The sequence below is a fragment of the Schistocerca serialis genome, chromosome 1, assembly GCF_023864345.2.
Source record: "Schistocerca serialis cubense isolate TAMUIC-IGC-003099 chromosome 1, iqSchSeri2.2, whole genome shotgun sequence".
In the NCBI taxonomy this organism is placed as follows: Eukaryota; Metazoa; Arthropoda; class Insecta; order Orthoptera; family Acrididae; genus Schistocerca; species Schistocerca serialis.
In genome coordinates, this window is record NC_064638.1 from 452294923 (window position 1) to 452317170 (window position 22248).

Genomic DNA, 22248 nt, shown 5'->3' on the forward strand with positions numbered 1-22248 from the left:
TCAATAGTTTACTGTTTCCTAATTATCCTGTCAAAGTACTGTCCAGTACGTAAATTGGTCTTCAGTTACAGCACTGAAAGAGTGAACATCTTGCCTACAAAGCTTCATAGGCATCCACATATCTGTGCATAACATCTCCAAAGATAACAGAATATAGAAATAAATAGCAATATTAGGAATACCAGATGAAAAAAAGATTATATTTAATCAGAGCTCAATCAACTGTTTGGTAGTATCACCACCTAAACTGGCATGGTTCCCATTTTGAGAGCAGTGCCGAAAATGTCTGACCTCATGTGACAAAATTTTGTTTCATTTCTGGGCCCTCCTCTAGCCCGTATCATGACAACTGTCAGCAAATAGTGCTTAGACCTTAAGTGGTCATACTTCAGCATCTTCTTCTCCTTTGTTATATTCGCAGCTCTTGGTCTAGTGGTGAGCATTGCTGCCTCTGGATCACGGGGTTCTGGGTTCGATTCCAGCTGGGTTGGGGATTTTCTGTGCCCAGGGACTGGGTGTTTGTGTTGTCCTCATCATTTCATCATCATCATCACCACCACCACCACCACCACCACCACCACCACCACCACCACCACCACCATCATCATTTGCGACAGTGGCTAGATTGGATTGGGTAAAAAAATTGGACTGTGCAAAAATTTGTGACTTTGTACAGGCGCTGATAACAGCACAGTTGAGCGCCCCACAAACCAAACATCGTCATCTCCTTTGTTATACTGTTAAAATGTCCTTTTAAGCTTCTTAGGAGTCAGCCTGCTGCACCACCTCATGTGATGCATCAAAATCCTTTTTCTCCACATTTTCTACGTTTAATTCCCTGAGAGATGTTTTGGGTGGATTGCTTTCAATGTGGCGAAGTTCTAGTACCTCCCGCCGCGGAAGTCGAACACGCGCCAGAACAAATGGACGTGGCCAGCCCATAGAGGGCTCCGCGTCCATGGCAGCTCTTCAGCGCAGCGGCTCTCGCGCAGAGAGGGCGCCACCACTACACCACGTGCAGACCGCGGCCAATAGCCGCTCCCTCCGGTTTTGTTTATAGGGACCCGCTCTGACCTAGTCCAGTCAGTCTGGTACTCACTCTGGATTGCGTCTCTATCTCGGCGGTACTGCATTCTGGTCGTTGCTCGTTGTTTACATTTGCCTGGCTCTGGTTCCGAGTGGATTTACGGTTGGTGTTTGGCGTTGTGGTTTCCACAAGCCTCTGTTGTTATTCTCTTCCTTTTTGTGTCAGTCATAGTCAGTCATTGTCGGTAGTTGTCGGTTGTCATTGGTCTGTCATCCGACTCATCCTTGTGTTTACCCGGTGGTGCGTGCTCCACCGCCTGGCGGCTCCCCCGCCTGGCGGCTCTGATCCGCAGCCCAAGGCGTTCCCGCGGTTGGTTTTGGTTACTACAGAAGCCATTTCTTATTCTGTGGCCTCTCAAGATGAAAATGAATGTATTGCCACCAATCAACACAGGAATGTGAACCAAGGCACTAAATGCTACCCTACCACCTACATGGACCTCTCTCTGTCAAGGACACAGGTACTAAGGCAGCTTCGGATGGTATGCATTGTAATGCAATCAGGGTGTGGACACAATATTAGCCAGTATGCTTGCTTCTTCCCCAGAATGGCATGTGCAGGAGCTGTGGGTTGCATTCTGGTTGTTCCATGGCAAGCTTGGAATCAGGAGAGCTCAATAATTAACAACATTCTTTATTCTGCAAGTCTTCCATACAGAGGTGGATGATACTGCCTCAGTGGTGTATTTGGTCATCCAGGCAGCAGCTGTTGCTTCAGAGTGCAACTCCCCGCCACTTTGCTCAACTACACTGCAATGGCCCTGAACGGTATGCCTGGCAAACAGATGCCCATTGCTGAACCCAGGACACTTGGAGATGCCATATGAAGACACCCAAGAGGAGGTCCTCCCTTGGTAGCTTTGGCTTAACACCCAGAATCATAAGATCTAGCAGTTGTATATAGAAAAGTGTCCAGCAGATGATGCAACTAGGTGAAGATGAAGCTGTTTGGTTTCCACATACTGCCATCAGGTGGTATGCAGATGACATCAGCTGTAGTCAGAAGTCCTGGAACCAGACCTACTATGAATAAAAGTGCTGCTAGGGGCAGAGCAGCTAGTACTTATAGTCACTCTATCCAGCTATGGTGTGACAGACTAGCCTCCAGTCATGTAGGTAACCATGAAAGCACAGGATTGTGCCATAGCCGTTGTGGAATTTCAGTCCACCAATGTGACTTGCTGTGGTGTTGCAGCATGCTGTGCCAGAAAATTCCAGCAGCTGGCAGCTGCTCACCTTTCAACAGACTTTGAAGTCTACACCATGGTTGTTCCTGCAACACTCCTTCCCCCTTTCTTGTGATTGGCACTAATAATGATGGTAAAAAATCTTGTGTACACTGCACTGAATAAGCCCAATATAGATAAGTGTTGTACGAGTAGGAAGTTACAGATCCACCTTCACCAGTGAGGTCGTCTCAGTCACTTGGTATGGACAATGATAATGAGTGGAGAATTGTTCCGTCTTTGTCTTCTGGGAGTACAGGCTTATTATCATCCACTGACCTACACAGTATTCATGAAAATTAGCATTCCATCAACCCATCTGTTCTTGACATTCAAGGGCCTTTATATTTGCTGTTTCTACTCGATTCCATAACTTCTGTAAGGTTCTCATGAAGTTTCATACTGATTCTCCATTTTTCCCTCCCTTAGGCTTCACTATCTCATGTGGCAAATTGCATTTTCCAGCCATATATTACCTTGTATGGTGATGGACCCAACCTCTCTTGATCTTAGAATTGTGTGCCACAACAACATAGGGCAGCAGCACACCCCCCCCCCCCCCCCCAATCATTATCGTGATTATTTTCAGAATAACTTAACATCTTTCCTACTGACATGAACTCGCTGTCCTCCCATTTGCTTGAGGGTGTAACACACCTGTCCTTAACTTACAAGTATATAATAAATTGCAAAGTCATTTCATTAACTCTTCCATGAAAGTGGTGCCCTGATCCATAAACAACATTTATGAAACACCAAGTTTCAATAACCAACTATTTACTGTGGTCTGAGCCACTGTGCCAGCTTGCTGATCTGAGATAGCCACCATTCCCATGAAGCAAAATCTGAGCTATTGTTGTCAGCTCATAGCAATTTCTTGTCAGTTTTTGCCCAAAATAACCAAGATGTCAATACTAATCATTTCAAAGAGTTTACTAGCCTCTGGTATCGCTCACAGCAAAATACACTGATGGCTCACTTCAGTCCACTGTGTGCATTGTACACTGTCCTTTACTGTACTGTTCCACATCCTGTTTGTGTGTTCACCACCAACAGCATTTAGCTCTGTGCTGTTATATGGTTCTTCGGCCTCCATGACTCAAGGTCAAAGTTTTGTTTTTGTTTCTTTTACACAACACTCAGTTATGCACAATGAACTGTGGCTGCAGTGCAAACAGCTTAAGTCTTCATCAGCTCATTGCACTTCCTGTCACTCTGCAGCATGTCACCCAATGTCCATATCAAACAAATCTTTTGACTGGGGCCATCCAGATTCCTTTGTTCTTCCTGATCAATGATCTACCTCAAAACTGAACTCACTAAGCTTCAGTGGTTAATGTGTTAATCTGCTTGATGAATCCATAACATTCACATTCGAGTAACATCACAATATCAGAGTACTCTCAGATTAATCTAAGCTTTTTAAATAGCAAAAGAATTGTTATATACCGTATACGAAAAATCAAAATTTTTTAAGTACAAAAATGAAGTCTAGACACAATAATGCACATACAATACAGAGTGCAACCATGTCGATGTGCCCGGAGCAGGGCTATGCGTATATAATAAAAAACATGATAAACAAATGTGTCCGAGTCATGCGATTAATTTTTTTAAAGACTTAATGGGTACAAAGCAACTGCGCATCAGACAAGATCCATTAATGTGCCCATTAGGACGATGTTACATCATAGTAAAAAAAGCTGACAACTGTAAAAGCAGAAAGTCTAGTTCTGTGTACATCGGGGCAAAAATTATGGACTGACCAATATGGTGCAGTTGTTAGCACACTAGACTCACATTCAGGAGGTCGATGGTTCACACCCAAGTCCAGCCATCCTGATTTAGGTTTCCCGTGGCTTCCCTTAATCATTTCAGGCAAATGCCAGGATGGTTTCTTTGAAAGGGCATAGCCAACTTCCTTCCTCATGTGTCCCTAATCCGATGGGACCAATGTCATCACTGTTTGGCCCCTCCACTGTGACAAAGCAAGTAGGGATATTTTTACTTCCCCTCTTATTTTGCCATCTGCCTCCTTAAAATTTATTTTTTCATTTTTGAATTACTTACCATTAACATACGTGAGTATAATCTGAATTTTCATAAAAGAGAAAAGTTAGCCCTCAGTTTTAAAGAACACAACACCAGATCTAATTTTGTGCTTTTTTGTAAGTGATTGATATTCTAATTTATTTTGACTATTCCTAGTTAGTATTTTTGTTATAGGTTGAAATCAGTAATTGTTTTGTAACTTGAATTCTATTGTTGACTTATAAACAACTACAAATTCTGTACTAATTCTAAACATTTGGAGGAACAACTAATAGTATTCTTAAAGAATTTATTTGGCTCTATTCCAAAACATTTTAGCAAAGCCAGTCCTTAATTATTTCCAAAGTAATTAACAGTTTTGTCAAAAGTATTGTTTGCATAAAGATATTCATTAAGTTCATGATTTAAACTAATAATTTTGCCTAACTCTTGTACTAGAAGAAGCTGTGAAAAAGAACCAATTTTTTGATGTATGCAGTTAAATGAATTAAGTTAGTTTTAATTGTAATTTCTGTAAATTAAACATCAAACACTGTAGTTTCAGAACCTATTATTGTGAGGATATATTAGGGCCTGATTTTTGGTCCCAAGACAGTCAATCCAAGGACGAGTTTCAGACGAGAAACCTGTATTGGTTTATAACAACAATGCATCAACTTAACTGTGAAATAAGTATAACACAATTAGACCATGTGTTAAAACAATGACTGTGTGTTCCATATGTACCTAATTATTCCAAAAGAACTGTGAATTATGTGGTTATGTTTTTGCTGCTCGTAGATGTTCAATAGTAAACTATTGTAGCAGTATGTGGATGTTCACCGGTAAACTATTAATGAGGCTTATCGAAAGTTAAACAATAGTGCACTGGCTGTAGGGGGATGTAGGGGTGGGGGGCGGGGGGGGGGGGGGGGGGTGGGGGGGGAAGAGGAGTTTTTAACAGTGGAAGTAAACCTCTGTGAAATGCAACTGTGCATCTGTCGGCTATGTCATTTACAGTAGACAGTGCTGCACTTCCACCCCGTTTTTTCAGCCAGCTTCACAACGAAGTACATCAACAATGATGACAATCAACTAAGAAATAAAAAAGGGAGAACAGTCACACACTGAACCAAAATTTTGGAATAATCAAAATTTTTGGTCAAACAAAAATATGTCACCAATACAGTTAAACATATTTGAAAGAAAACAAATACTCATAAGTATCACCTCAGTATAGCGCACCTCATCACTTAACAGTCTTACTCTCTCGTATATTCCAAGTAAGATATTTTATTCCAAAATTTTTGAACATTAAGTTTACACAGTTGTTCCATTTCCGTCTAGCGTACTTTGGACTTTACTTCCTCCGTTTACAGTTGTCGACTTCTTGTACTATACTGTAACATTGACCTGAAGTGCACATTTAGGGATCTTTTGTAGTGTATAGTTACTTTGTATTCATTACTTTTAAAGAACACATTGACATCAGTGTACTCCATATTTTACATGCATTATAGTGTCTTGAAGCATTCACTTTATTTTTGTACCTAACAGAATTGTAATATTTCTTACGTATAATAATTAATTCATCTGCTGTTTAGGAAGCTTAAATTATTCTAATATTACTCTGATATTCTGATGTTATTCAAATATTATTTACAATTAGGTTGCAAAAAAACACCGATTGTAATTTTATGTGTCTGTCACGATCAGTTTTAAATCAGAATATTTTTGGCATGTGCGTTCTTTTGACTGGCACCACTTTTCTTTTATGCCAAGCAATCTTGACACTGCCTGTCCCAGCTGAGAAAGTCACATTGAACCACTGAGCATTTAATACACGTTTTAACTTAAACTGTAGTATGGCACTCACCTGTCACTGTATGAAACGTAAAAATTGTATTGATTTTTATTGTAAGTACTTATTTTGGGTATCTTCTAAGAAGATTTCTCAGTGTCTGACAACTGTTGAATCTGTATACTTAGATAGTAACACTTGTTTTCTACTTTCTGGTGAGAGTGTCCCTGGATGACATTTTAAAATCAAAACTGGTTGGAATAAATATTTTAAATTCAGTACAGCGAAGTTGTCAGGCATCTCTTGCTATATATATGGGCTGTTGATTGTTGCTTACAAAAAATGTTTAATATAAATAACAATTAACTATTTTGAACCATATATGGGGCTCAGAGTCTCCTCCTCTGGGTAACTTCTTTCCACCTCATTCAACTGTCGTGAGGTAAAGCCCACAGAGTGCTCCACTCCTCCTTTACTCAATACCCAGCCAGTGAAAGATTGCATTGCATGACAATGGAAATTCTTTGGCACAGTTCGGAAAAATCAACAACGGACCAGTTGTCAAGGATTTTTTGAATTTACTGCCCATAACCTCACACTCCTCCCCCAAGAACCGTGGACCTTGCCGTTGGTGGGGCCTCAGCAATGCAGATAGCCATACCGTAACCACAACAGAGGTTTATCTGTTGAGAGGCCAGATAAATGTGGTTCCTGAAGAGGGGCAGCAGCTTTTTCAGTAGTTGCAGTCTGGTTGATTGACTGATCTGGCCTTGTAACAGTAACCAAAACGGCCTTGCTGTGCTGGTACTGTGAACAGCTGAAATCAAGGGGAAACTACAGATGTAATTATTCACAACAGAATGCAGCTTTATTGTATAGTTAAATGATGGCATCCTCTTGGGTAAAATATCCCGGAGGTCAAATAGTACCCCCTTTGGATCACCGGGTGAGGACTACTCAGGATCCACTAATCAGGCAGGTAGGTTACAAAATTTAAAAATGGAAATGGATAGATTAAATACATTGGGAATTAGTGAAGTTCAGTAGTAGGAGGAACGAGACTTCTAGTCTGATGAATACGGGTTATAAACACAAAATCAAATACAGGTAATGCAGGAGTAGATGAATAAAAAAAATAGTAGCACGGGCAAGCTACTACGAACAGCATAGTAAATGCATTACTGTAGCCAAGATAGACAGGGAGCCCAGACCTTCCTACTACAGTAGTACAAGTATATATGGCGACTAGCTCCACAGGTGACGAAGAGATTGAAGAAATGAAAGCTGAAATAAAAGAAATTATTCAGATAGTGAAGGGAGACAAAAATTTAATAATCATGGGGGACTGGAATTCGACAGTAGGAAAAGGAAGAGAAGGAAACGTAGTAGGTGAATATGGAATGGGGTAAGAAATGAAAGAAGCAGCTGCCTGGTAGAATTTTGCACAGAGCATAACTTAATTATAGCTGACACTTCTTGCTTTAAGAACCATGAAAGAAGGTCCTATATGTGGAAGAGGCCTGGAGACACTGGAAGGTTTCAGACAGATAATGTAATGGTAAGACAGATTCAGGAACCAGGTTTTAAATTGTAAGACATGTCCAGGGGCAGATGTGGACTCTGACCACAATTTATTGGTTATGAGCTGTAGATTAAAACTGAAGAAACTGCAAAAAGATGGGAATTTAAGGAGATGGGACCTAGATAAACTGACAGAACCAGAGGTTGTAGGGAGTTTCAGGGAGAGCATTAGGGAATGATTGACAAGAATGGGGGGAAGAAATTTAGTCGGAGAAGAATGGGTATCTTTGAGAGATAAATTAGTGAAGGCACCAGAGGATCAAGCAGGTAAAAAGATTAGGGCTAGAAGAAATCCTTGAGTAACAGAAGATATATTGAATCTAATTGATGAAAGGAGGAAGCATAAAAATGCAGTAAATGAAGCAGGCAAAAATGAATACAAATGTCTCAAAAATGTGATCGATATGAAGTGCAAAATGGCTAAGCAGGGATGGCTATAGGACAAATGTAAGGATGTAGAAGGATATATCACTGGGGGGGGGGGGGGGGGGGGGGGGGAGGGAGCGGGGGAAGATAGATACTGCCACAGAAAAATTAAAGAGGCCTTTGGAGAAAAGAGAACCACTTGTATGAATATCAAGAGCTTAGATAGATAACCAGTTTTAGGCAAAGAAGGGAAGGCAGAAGGGGGAAGGAGTATATAGAGGATCTATACGAGGGCGACGTGTTTGAGAGTAATAGAAGAGGACGTAGATGAAGATGAAATGCGAAATACGATACTGGGGGAAGAGTTTGACAGAGCACTGAAAGACGTACAGAAACAAGGTGCTGGGAGTAGACAACATTCCATTAGAACTACTAACACCCTTGGGAGAGCCAGCCCTGACAAAACTCGTAACATCTGGTGAGCAAGATGTATGGGACAGGCAAAATACCCTCAGACTTCAAGAAGAATATAATAATTCCAATCCCAAAGAAATCAAGTGTTGACAGGTGTGAAAATTACTTAACTATCAGTTTAATAAGTCATGGCTGCAAAATACTAACACAAATTCTTTACAGACAAATGGAAAAATGATGGAAGACGACCTCTGAGAAAATCAGTTTGGACTGCATAGAAATGTTGGAACACATGACGCAATACTAGCCCTACGACTTATCTTAGAGGATAGATAATGAAAAGGCACAGAAAGAGAGTAGGGAAGCAGCACACGTACTCAGCTGCGTTCAGCCAGTGACGAAGCATGACCTCTCAGTAAACAATTTCATGCTACTGAAACAAACGAGATTTTTCCAGTTTTTCTTCCAAATTTCTCTGTTATTTCCCTGAGACATCTTAAATTCTCTGATATTCCCCAATTTCCTTGATTTCCAGAACTCTTGACAACCCTGTGGCACCTTTTGTGAAAAGAATTGTGTGGGTAGTAACTGTTATGAGTCAGGGAACCACACCACAATAGACAGCTGCCAACATATCAAATATGCACAATGTAATTAAAGAAGGCACATAGAAAACATATTTTTCAATAAATAGTGTCTGATCGAATGAGCCACCTAGTTTGGAGACCTCATTTTCCACAATCTCAACATTTCATTTCATGCACATTTAGTTGTCCGTATGACCTCTTTCTCGTTGCTTTTCCTTTTCTTTCTCGGTATGAGTGGATGCTTATCTAAAACAATAGGTCCATTCATGAAATAAATAATGCAGAGAACACCTTTTGAATCTCAATACACTATATTCTAAAATATGGCTTACAACATACTTTCACGAAAGCAACACTGCTATTTCCCTTGTATTAAGCCTAGATAAGAGCACAACAATCAAATATGACACGCTTTTTATCATTAAAAAATGGAGGTGTCTCTTTTCATGAATGAACTTACCTACGAGTTCACACAAACATGAAAGTAGTATAACCAGTTTACTAGAATGATTGATTACGAAAATTCTTCCATGAGCAAAAAAATTTCTTTTCTTGTTGAGGAATTTCATATTATACTACAATATTTTTGCATCTCCCACTGAACATAACTTGGCCATATGCCACAACTGTCCTTCTTACCAAAATCATAACTTCCCTGCTGTCATTAGGTTATCTAACACATCCTATTTTTTATCCGGTACAGAAGAAAATAGGAACCATGGATTTTATCTTTTGTAAAACTCACTCCTCTGAATCCTTAGACTGTCTTACTCCCACATTAATGTTGGCTTCCAGAAATCAAGACATCTAGTGGGAGTAGCAGCATGTGGAAGCTTTGAGTGCAAAAGGAAACTCTGCTTAGCACTATGAGACACATTAAAGTCACCTGTATCTTCTCACGGTGACTGACATGCAAAAGCCATTACAATAACTTATCATATATCAGATCCCAGAAATTCCACATTTAAGGTGTCAGACGATAAAGCACACACTGAAATACTGATTATCATGGCAATCCATCACATGTAGCAAATACTGTAATAACATTGCCCCTTCTTCAGTAATTTTTCTAGAAACATATGCAATAGAATATTTCAGAATAATTAGGCTGAGCTTTGGCCACTGTGTAAGGTATACAACCACATTTATGTCATATCAAAATGAATGTGACTAACCTTCACTGTGATTCACTCTGTCTTCAACTTTTTTAAACATTGAAAGATGAGAGACTGGGTTTCGGAAGACTGGTATCTCTCAGAGGGAGACAACAACCATAGGAAAGATCTCTGCTGATAGAACACTTACAGTTGGGAATCCAAACTTAACAGTAGTTTCAGAACTGATGTCATTGTTGTTAGTCTACATTCTTTACAGTTACCAATGTTCAGCACATTTAAAGGGAAAACAGTATATGGTTGTGTTCACTAAGGAAGTTTTTGTCACTAAGGAAGCTTTTGTCACTAAGGAAGCTTTTGTCACTAAGGAAGCTTTTGTCACTAAGGAAGCTTTTGTCACTAAGGAAGCTTTTGTCACTAAGGAAGCTTTTGTCACTAAGGAAGCTTTTGTCACTAAGGAAGCTTTTGTCACTAAGGAAGCTTTTGTCACTAAGGAAGCTTTTGTCACTAAGGAAGCTTTTGTCACTAAGGAAGCTTTTGTCACTAAGGAAGCTTTTGTCACTAAGGAAGCTTTTGTCACTAAGGAAGCTTTTGTCACTAAGGAAGCTTTTGTCACTAAGGAAGCTTTTGTCACTAAGGAAGCTTTTGTCACTAAGGAAGCTTTTGTCACTAAGGAAGCTTTTGTCACTAAGGAAGCTTTTGTCACTAAGGAAGCTTTTGTCACTAAGGAAGCTTTTGTCACTAAGGAAGCTTTTGTCACTAAGGAAGCTTTTGTCACTAAGGAAGCTTTTGTCACTAAGGAAGCTTTTGTCACTAAGGAAGCTTTTGTCACTAAGGAAGCTTTTGTCACTAAGGAAGCTTTTGTCACTAAGGAAGCTTTTGTCACTAAGGAAGCTTTTGTCACTAAGGAAGCTTTTGTCACTAAGGAAGCTTTTGTCACTAAGGAAGCTTTTGTCACTAAGGAAGCTTTTGTCACTAAGGAAGCTTTTGTCACTAAGGAAGCTTTTGTCACTAAGGAAGCTTTTGTCACTAAGGAAGCTTTTGTCACTAAGGAAGCTTTTGTCACTAAGGAAGCTTTTGTCACTAAGGAAGCTTTTGTCACTAAGGAAGCTTTTGTCACTAAGGAAGCTTTTGTCACTAAGGAAGCTTTTGTCACTAAGGAAGCTTTTGTCACTAAGGAAGCTTTTGTCACTAAGGAAGCTTTTGTCACTAAGGAAGCTTTTGTCACTAAGGAAGCTTTTGTCACTAAGGAAGCTTTTGTCACTAAGGAAGCTTTTGTCACTAAGGAAGCTTTTGTCACTAAGGAAGCTTTTGTCACTAAGGAAGCTTTTGTCACTAAGGAAGCTTTTGTCACTAAGGAAGCTTTTGTCACTAAGGAAGCTTTTGTCACTAAGGAAGCTTTTGTCACTAAGGAAGCTTTTGTCACTAAGGAAGCTTTTGTCACTAAGGAAGCTTTTGTCACTAAGGAAGCTTTTGTCACTAAGGAAGCTTTTGTCACTAAGGAAGCTTTTGTCACTAAGGAAGCTTTTGTCACTAAGGAAGCTTTTGTCACTAAGGAAGCTTTTGTCACTAAGGAAGCTTTTGTCACTAAGGAAGCTTTTGTCACTAAGGAAGCTTTTGTCACTAAGGAAGCTTTTGTCACTAAGGAAGCTTTTGTCACTAAGGAAGCTTTTGTCACTAAGGAAGTTTTTGTCACTAAGGAAGCTTTTGTCACTAAGGAAGCTTTTGTCACTAAGGAAGTTTTTGTCACTAAGGAAGTTTTTGTCACTAAGGAAGTTTTTGTCACTAAGGAAGTTTTTGTCACTAAGGAAGTTTTTGTCACTAAGGAAGTTTTTGTCACTAAGGAAGTTTTTGTCACTAAGGAAGTTTTTGTCACTAAGGAAGTTTTTGTCACTAAGGAAGTTTTTGTCACTAAGGAAGTTCTTGTCATTAATAAAAACACTTACTGTCACTGCTACTGCTTTTTATTTTGCATAAAACTGCTGTTAAAATGTATGAAAATCCTTTATGAATTTTTATTTGTTTTAATATCTGTATAATACAGAGTACATATGTACAAAATAAAGTATATTTTATCAAAACTCCCTCAGTTTACAGATTGTGTGTATTTCATTAAGTACATAACAGTTCTTTAAAGCACTTTTAAAATGTTACCATTTATACATGCGACAGACCTGAGGTATTCTTCAGTTTCAAAAAATTCATACACGTAGGATGCTTCAATTACGAAGAAACATAGCACACCCACAATAAATTAACAAATAAAAAAAGCATTTCATTTAACTTCTTTGACCCATAAATTGCATCTGGGAAGAAAATGTCCTGAACTTGATGGCATTTAATTTATTGCTGATAAATTTATCAATCTAACACACTAAACATGAAAGTTATATAAATTTGACTAAAATATAGGTGTTGTGAACTCTGAAATGGTAACTGGGAGAGAGGCCAAGCAGTTCAGACAATGTCGAAGGAATGTAAAATGACAAATTTTGTCACTAAATGCAGAATAAGACTTCTGGAACTCTGTATTATTTCATTAATTTTTCCACTGCAAATACTTGTACCATGTACCAATGCAGATTTGCCAAATAAATGAGAATATTGCACACATGGCTAGCAAACCATCATATAAGAGCAATCCCTATAACATTCACTTAAGCAAAAATCAACAATAACAGCACCAAATGTGCAAATGAAAAGTTCTGATTAGTGTATTTATTGTGAACAATATGAATGAAAATGACTAGTCCTCATGGAACATCCATGTAATACTAGTGTCAATGGCCTGATGCCAGTGGTTTCAGATCTGCATGGTTATTATTAATGGCTGCTTGTACAAGTAAATTTCTGACTGCCATCTGAAGCAACACAGAAGAAAGTATGCATATATTTGTCTCTGCAACTGTATACTTTACATGGGTGACAAAGTTTGACACATCTATAATAAATACAGCAAGTAGATGGATGATATGACAGCCATGTAGAAGATTGGTGTTGTGATAGAAGGACAGAGAATTTATCTGTAAACATGAGAAAATTAAGTTTTACAGAGGCAGCATACTGTTGCAGAACTGAGGGGAAAAAGTAGAGAGATGGCTGAAGGAGACTGTAAATGACCACAAATCACCACAAACTGATTCACTCAATGAGACGTAGTAGTAAGTAGAAAGAAATAGAGAGAAGCACATGAAGAAGAAAACTGAATTACAACTGACAAAATACTAGCACAAAACTACAAGAATGAATGTAAGGACAGGGCTTTGTGTATTCTGGTTGTGGTGTCACCGCCAGACACCACACTTGCTAGGTGGTAGTTTTAAATCGGCCGCGGTCCATTAGTACATGTCGGACCCGTGTGTCGCCACTGTGTGATCGCAGACCGAGCGCCACCACAAGGCAGGTCTCGAGAGACTGACTAGCACTCGCCCCAGTTGTACGGACGACGTAGCTAGCGACTACACTGACGAAGCCTCGCTCCTTTGCCGAGCAGATAGTTAGAATAGCCTTCAGCTAAGTCAATGGCTACGACCTAGCAAGGCGCCATTAGTAACATTGCATGTATCTAAAGAGTCTCACTTGTATCGCCACAATCTCCAGATGGACCAAAAGGATGGATTAAAGTTAAGTATTCCAGAAGCTATGTACTTTTCTTTATAGCATTCATTACGTATCCTGTTTCAGACCTCACGCCATCCTGCTTTAGCTTAGCGCGTGCCTTTCGGCTTCCTCTCATTGTGTCTAGGCTGTCTTGTCTAGACACAACACTGGTGGTAAATGATTATACAGGGTGACAGTTATTGAAATATATTAAATAAAAATCATAATTTCTGAATGGTTTGTGTTAGGACATTCAAAAAGCATGGTTGACTGCAGGACATGATGTGAATTGGTATCTTTGGTTTAGTGACGAAGTCCACTTTCATTTAGATGGGTTCGTCAATAAAATTGGTGCATCTGCAGGACAGAGAATCCGCATTTCACTATCAAGAAGTCTCTTCATTCTCAATGGATGACTTTGTGGTGTGCAATGCCCAGTCACGGAATAACTGGCGCGATATTCCTTGATGGAGTGGTGACTACTGAACGGTATGTGAAGATTCTGGAAGATGTTTTCATCCCTATTAGCCAAAGTAACCCTAATTTCGACATGATGTGGTTCATACAAGACTGAGCTCAATGCCATCATAGAAGGAGAGTGTTTAATGTCCTGGAGGAGAACTTCGGGGACTGCATTCTGGCTGTAGGGTACCCAGAGGCCACTGGCATTGGCCTTGATTGATCATCATATTCTCTTGATCTGAACACGTGTCTCCTTTTTGTGGGGGCTACATAGAAGACAAGTTGTAGAGCAACAACCCCAAAAACCATTGCTGAGCTGAAAACAGCTATTCAGGAGATCACTGATGTTCCACACTTCAGCAGGTCGTGCATAATTTCACTATTCGTCTGCGCCACATCGTCAATGATGGCAACAAATCCAAGAAGTCATAACTAGAGCCAAAAATCTGTAGTGATGTTTACATTTTGAATAAAGTGAGTACACACTTTAGTTTGTAACTAATTTATGGCGTTTTTCTTTTTTTCTTTTTCATGTAGTTCAATAACCGTCACCCTGTCGTTACAGCAACATTAGGGGCTGATTAAATTTGAATTAGCTCTACAAGTACACCAGTATGAAGGGAATCAATAGTTAACAAATTGACAGGACTGTAGAAATTCTGGCACAATAACCATACCAGTAGCACTGGCAAAAGTAAAAATATACTAACAAGTTCTTGCACAATCTCCAACTGGAGTCTCATGTACATATACAGTAAAACAAAAAGACTTAATACACTAAATAGTTTAGATTATTTTGTAAACTGTAGTGTTAATGCTTCACCTACCAATGATTTATTACTACATCCTAAAATTAGCAATTATGAGTTCAGTGGAACACATCACTGACGACACAATCACCACTTACAAAAACATTAGTAACAGCTAACAATGATATGAGTAACTGGCATTAAAGTTATTTTTGAGTAGTATGTTACAGCTTTCTGACACAGTCAGATGCATACTGCACCTGTTCAGTTGCCTCTTAACATGCTTGAAACTGCATCTTACCTGTACTGAAACAACAAATATATCCAAAAATATATATGTATATTAACAGAAAACTGTTACAGCGAAGTTCTTAACTATGACACATGCACTTGACAATCCATATGTATCTTGTTAAACTTGATATATATACAAAATTTATAAGCCACTTCTTCGATTATCACCCATTATAAGCATTACAATTTTGTAAACATGTATTTTACAGGCAATACGACTAGTTTAAAAAAATCAGAGAAAAACTTCTGAATCATAAAATCTCTCTGCCTAAATATAACAGCACATAGTACACATTACAGTTCCCACCTTCGGAGCACTGATTTCAATAACTTCACGTCTGTATCTCTACCCGTGTTAGAAGTCACACAAGAACTATTAGATATGTAATTAGAAATGAATTAAGGATGAAGAATCAGATCGTAAAGATTAAGCTGCCATGCAATGAACATATGAAAAGGAATAGTGTAGAGGAACTATCATTAATTACTTTTGTTACTTCGTATTTTGAAGCAAAACATAGGAAGTTTCCATCAGATACTAAACCCTGTTTAAAACAATTTTTAATTTATTGTCTACGACAAAATGTCCAGTAAAAGGAAATTTAATTTACAGGTATCTTAAATGAGTAAATTTTAGCTGGAAAAACTTAGTATGGAGAACTCCTTCACTGTCTGAACTATCCACTCAGACTCTTCATACAGAACAGCGAATTACAGTATATCACCTACAAATAGACAACCAAATACGTTCTGACAGTGAGAATATGAGTCATGCAATAATTAGCTCTCTCTCTCTCTCTCTCTCTCTCTCTCTCTCTCTCTCTCTCTCTCTCTCTCTCAATCAATCAAGTGACTACGTTATGCAATGAAAATAATCTTATCTAGATGTTGTGCCCCTCACCCATATTCACTTGTGAACTCCCTACCACTTTTCTTTAATTCGTTCTTAGCTGCAGATGAGGGAAACAATTTTGTAATTTCTACTCCACAGATAGTAAACCAGTGCAATTTGTGATCATTCTTGTTTTAGTCTGGTTTTGTAGTGAAGGTATTCCAAATATATTAAAAGAAACTGAATTTTCAGTACTAACTTTCACATTTTCATTTTAAAGGCAGTAGTACTCTGGTAAATGTGCTCTTGTTACCAATGGAGTTCAGCCCACCATTAATGAGAACTGTAGATCGAGTTACATCAATCAAAAAATATATCAACAATACACACATATTAAACCCTGAAGAAAAATGGAAGTTTTTAAGCTGAAACATCACATTTCAGTTCTTGATGTGCCTACCCACCACTCAGTGCCCCCACCACATTGTGCCTGTGGGTGGTTATTTTGATACATTCCACTTCTTGTACAACACCCAGGATTGACCCATATGAAAAATGAAACACAGATAACCACTGTTTTCCTACTAGTCAAACTTTTCAAAAGAAAATGGCAACAATAAATTACACTGAGACCAAAACAAAGCACACCAAATACACATTTGTTACTTCTTTGCCCATATACAACAATTTAAGGTCGCAAACTATTTGAAGCCAAAATTTGTGACATTGTAATATAGGAATACAGATATCATCGCATACTATACCTAACAACTGAATAATTTAACAAATTTTGTCTCTCACATTTCCTTACTAATGAAGAAAAGAAATTCATTCCTAACAGGAGACAACAAACCTGTGAACTACTCCAAATACATCCCTCTCATGGCACACATGTTACATGCCATGATTATTTATAGTGATCCAACAGACAGTTTAATGTCAAATTCTTCTAACACATCATACTATGACACACAGGGTTTACTTTTTTCTTGAAATACAGCAGCTTTTTAGTGATATTTTATATACATCAGATCTAGGTGAAAGTTAAGCTTAAGATAAGAGCTAATATTTTGTGGCAATTACTTTTAAATCCACCAAACAGCTCAAAGACGAGAGTGGGAGTGGTACCATTTTGTCACTGTTATAAATAAATAATTTGTGACTGACAGTAAAACCACCGCCATTGAGCAAATAATGTATATAAATTTTAAATACTGAACTCTGGACAAATACAGATTTCGAAATACAGTAGCTAATTATAGCAAAATAATGTGAGATCTTGCGAAGTTAGGAAAAAGTAACTTATTTAATTGCTTTGAAATTGTAAAGCAATGGATTACATAAACAACAATGCATCACAGAATATCATTTTACTGTTCATAACTGCCTCCTAGCCTCCATTAATTTGTACTTTTAGAAGTTATGAAGCACTAGTGCACAAAGCCTTACAGGTAATGTAAATTTTACACCTTTGGTATCTTCAGCTCAACGCATTTCTCTCAAAGACGTGCCAAAAATAAGTCCACAGTCTAAAAATTACCACACCTTAATAATAAATATTCCATAAAATGCAACACTTGTTTTGTTCAGGGGCATCATTACAAACAATTATTACTAGCGTATTAATCTCCATTTCCTTCTAAAATTACACAGCCAACAGTTCAAAGTTTTGACACGCCTGTTACAATATGTATTGTGTAATACTCAGCACTGTACACAAAGTATAGTGCCCCATTATAAATGGCGTGATGTGATCATTTTTTCAATATTCACGAACATTGGGATTCACTGCAAAAAACAGCATACAACAGAAAAAAATGCAATATATAGCATACATCACATGCATGGCAAAACTTTTTCCTTCTGAGGCATATCTGCATGTCAAATATAATTAATATCGACACTGTACATACATACAATGACAAACAGAACTGAACTCTCTCTCTCTCTCTCTCTCCCCCCCCCTCTCTGACACACACACACACACACACACACACACACACACACACACACACACACACACAATCAAATGCTTCTCAGAAATCCTTAGGCCTTGGCAGATGTGATGGTGGTTAATTCTGCTTGTAAGTACACAAGGATCTTCTGCAGATGGGACTTTCCAAATAGTCTTCATCTTCAGTAGTATTATCTCCTGATGAACCATAGATTCTTCATTTTTTAAACTCAAGTCCAAGTGCTTGTACCAAGAAGCATAAGATGTCAGTGCTTTCTTCTATCTAGAAACAAGGAATATTACAATAGCACATTTACATTTTAATGAATGTGTTAATTTCAATAAAGCATGTTTAGTAATTTTACCAGTTTGGCTGTTGGTTTTCCTCCTCCATGTCCTGCTTTCGTTTCAATACGTATAAGCAGAGGGTTTGTCTGAAACACAAAGGAAAATCAACCTGTTGCTTCATGCTCTTAATTTTCCTGTTATGATGGCTCAACCAGTTTCCACACTAAATGTCTATTTCCATTTAATACATATGAGGTGGCTCCATTTTCCTTTATTTCATCAAGACCAGTAATTACCAAGAATTGATTAGGGGAGGGTGGGCAATGTACAGCATCAAGATGGTCACACATTAATATGAGAAAGCCAAGAGCACTAAAACCAGTCATCTTTCATCCAATACCAACTGCTATGTACTGAAGTACAAATTTCAGTAAGTAAAATGCTTCTTATTTGGGAAACATCTGGGACATCAAGGTGCCATCTTTGTTAGGAATATGAAGTGACTTCACGAGCTTCTGAGACATCAGTATTCTACTGTTATCCACTAGACCGTATCAGAAGCTTTACAACACAAATATTCAAACAGTTATGAACATTAAACCTCAACATTCTGCATGCAAATGGCTGAGGATGAATAGCAAAGGATCAGCAGAAAATTTGCAAGAAATTCTCACCAAAACTGTGACACAGCATTCTTTATAATATTACAGCATCTAAAAAGATGAAAACTTAGGGTAGTTACTATACATAAAATTTAATTCTTGATATCTTACTCAGTTTAGTTTCTGCAAACTTTAAAATAATCCATAACCAGTAAAATTTTGACTACATACAAACAAAAAATGGTGTATGGATCAAAAACTTGTCATGTAAGGGAAGTAATGAGCTGAAAAGCATAAAAAAAAGAGTGGTGTCCGACACCTTTCAGCTATGTTCCGATAATGTTCTTTACTGGAATCTGCAGCATGATAAGCAATTGGTAAGATAAAAATGGTCAGTCATGCCATTAAGTATCAAATCCCAAAGTATTACCTAAAATGTAGTGTCATGAACTTGAACTTTTTTGGGGGGGGGGGGGGGGGGGGATGGCGGCAATAGGAGGTATTTAAAGATCAGAATAATCACTCATAAGCAGCTACAGACAGCAAATTATTACCAACTGTTTCCTTCCAGTCAGAAGTCAAAGCAGGCTACGACTCAAATGCATTGAGACTTTCATACACAACAAAACACATATCAATTCAATTTGTTGGCAATTCTTTTTATGCACTTTGTCTCTATACACACATAGCCCGCAATGCACATTCCATTAACATGACAATATGGTGGCTTCGTGTATTTGGCAAAAGAATATTACAGATGGATGCAAACCAAATGAAGCTATGTTTCATTCTTAGACAAGTTTTCATTTAATGTCAAGCCTGAAAATTCTGAGGAGTGTGATGCAGAAGCCAATCCAATATTTGTAGGCTCATTAATTAACACACACTAATTTTCTGAGAAATTAGTATTTTAATTGTGTGCACATTTTTGTTGCAATTCAATGCCCAATTAATACAGAAGTCTCGTGGATACTGCAATTTTGTCAGGAACATTTCAGCAATGAGTAAGTAGTTAGACTCAAATTTATTAAAATCCTTAAGGACCAGACTCGTACCTGAACAACTCTGCTCCATTACTGTATCCATATTTGAATTTACAATATCGACACTGAACCATGGACCTTGCCGTTGGTGGAGAAGCTTGCGTGCCTCAGCGATACAGATGGGCGTACCATAGGTGCAACCACAACGGAGGGTATCTGTTGAGAGGCCAGACAAACATGTGGTTCCTGAAGAGTGGCAGCAGCGTTTTTAGTAGTTGCAGGGGCAACAGTCTGAATAATTGACTGATCTGGCCTTTTAACAATAACCGAAACGGCCTTGCTCTGCTGGTACTGCAAACGGCTGAAAGCAAGGGGAAACTACAGCCATAATTTTTCCCGAGGGCATGCAGCTTTACTGTATGGTTAAATGATGGTGGCGTCCTCTTGGGTAAAATATTCCGGAGGTAAAATAGTCCCCCATTCGGGACTCCGGGCGGGGACTGCTCAAGAGGACGTCGTTATCAGGAGAAAGAAAACTGGCGTTCTACGGATCGGAGCGTAGAATGTCAGATCCCTTAATCGGGCAGGTAGGTTAGAAAATTTGAAAAGGGAAATGGTTGGTTAAAGTTAGATATAGTGGGAATTATTGAAGCTCGGTGGCAGGAGGAACAAGACTTTTGGTCAGGTGAATACAGGGTTATAAATACAAAATCAAATAGGGGTAATGCAGGAGTAGGTTTAATAATGAATAAAAAGACAGGCGTGCGGGTAAGCTACTACAAACAGCATAGTGAACGCATTATTGTGGCCAAGATAGACACGAAGCCCACGCCTACTACAGTAGTACAAATTTATATGCCAACTAGCTCTGCAGATGAAGAAATTGATGAAATGTAAGATGAGATAAAAGAACTTATTCATATAGTGAAGGGAGATGAAAATTTAATAGTCACGGGTGACTGGAATTCGAGTGTAGGAAAAGGGAGAGAAGGAAGCGTAGTAGGTGAATATGGATTGGGGCTAAAGAAAGAGGAAGCCATCTGGTAGAATTTTGCACAGAGCATAACTTAATCATAGCTAACACTTGGTTAAAGTATCATAAAAGAACGTTGTATACCTGGAAGAATCCCGGAGATACTATAAGGTATCAGCTAGATTAAATAATGGTAAGACAGATTTAGGAACCAGGTTTTATATTGTAAGACATGTGCAGATGTGGACTCTGACCACAATCTATTGGTTATGAACTGTAGATTAAAACTGAGAAACTGCAAAAAGGTGGGAATTTAAGGAGATGGGATCTGGATAAATTGACTAAACCAGAGGTTGTACAGAGTTTCAGGGAGAGCATAAGGGAACAATTGACAGCAGTGGGGGAAAGAAGTACAGTAGAAGAAGAATGGGTAGCTTTGAGGGATGAAGTAGTGAAGGCAGCAGAGGATCAAGTTGGTAAAAAGACTAGGGCTAGAAGAAATCCTTGGGTAACAGAAGAAATATTGAATTTAACTGATGAAAGGAGAAAATATAAAAATGCATGCAAAAAGGAATACAAAAGTCTCAAAAATGAGATCGACAGGAAGTGCAAAATGGCTAAGCAGGGATGGCTAGAGGATAAATGTAAGGATGTAGAGGCTTATCTCACTAAGGGTAAGACAGATACTGCCTACAGGAAAATTAAAGAGATCTTTGGAGAAAAGAGAACCACTTGTATGAATATCAAGAGCTCAGATGGAAACCCAGTTCTAACCAAAGAAGGGAAAGCAGAAAGGTGGAAGGAGTATATAGAGGGTCTATACAAGGGCGATATACTTGAGGGCAATATTATAGAAATGGAAGAGAATGTAGATGAAGACGAAATGGGAGGTACGATACTGCGTGAAGAGTTTGACAGAGCACTGAAAGTCCTGAGCCGAAACAAGGCCCCGGGAGTAGGCAACATTCCATTAGAACTACTGACAGCCTTGGGAAGCCAGTCATCTGGTGAGGAAGATGTATGAGACAGGCGAAATACCCTCAGACTTCAAGAAGAATATAATAATTCCAATCCCAAAGAAAACAGATGTTGACAGATGTGAAAGTTACCGAACTATCAGTTTAATAAGTCACAGCTGCAAAATACTAACACGAATTCTTTACAGACGAATGGAAAAACTGGTTGAAGCCGACATCAGGGAAGATCAGTTTGGATTCCGTAGGAATATCTGAACACGTGAGGCAATACTGACCTTACGACTTATCTTAGAAGAAAGATTAATAAAAGGCAAACCTACGTTTCTA

At 38.6% G+C, this 22248-nt stretch overlaps 1 protein-coding gene across 3 annotated transcripts in view; it reads right to left on the reverse strand.

The window, feature by feature from the left end:
- Positions 1-12160: 12160 nt before the first annotated feature.
- LOC126473001 (prolyl endopeptidase) overlaps positions 12161-22248 on the reverse strand; it is a 104995-nt gene continuing 94907 nt past the window's right edge. For all 3 annotated transcript variants that reach the window (XM_050099976.1, XM_050099975.1, XM_050099974.1), the window contains exons 14-15: positions 18464-18532; positions 12161-18381 (exon numbers count right to left, since the gene is read on the reverse strand). In XM_050099976.1, coding sequence (XP_049955933.1) covers positions 18316-18381; positions 18464-18532 — 135 coding nt within the window. In that variant the 3' untranslated portion in view covers positions 12161-18315. The remainder of the gene's footprint in view (positions 18382-18463; positions 18533-22248) is intronic.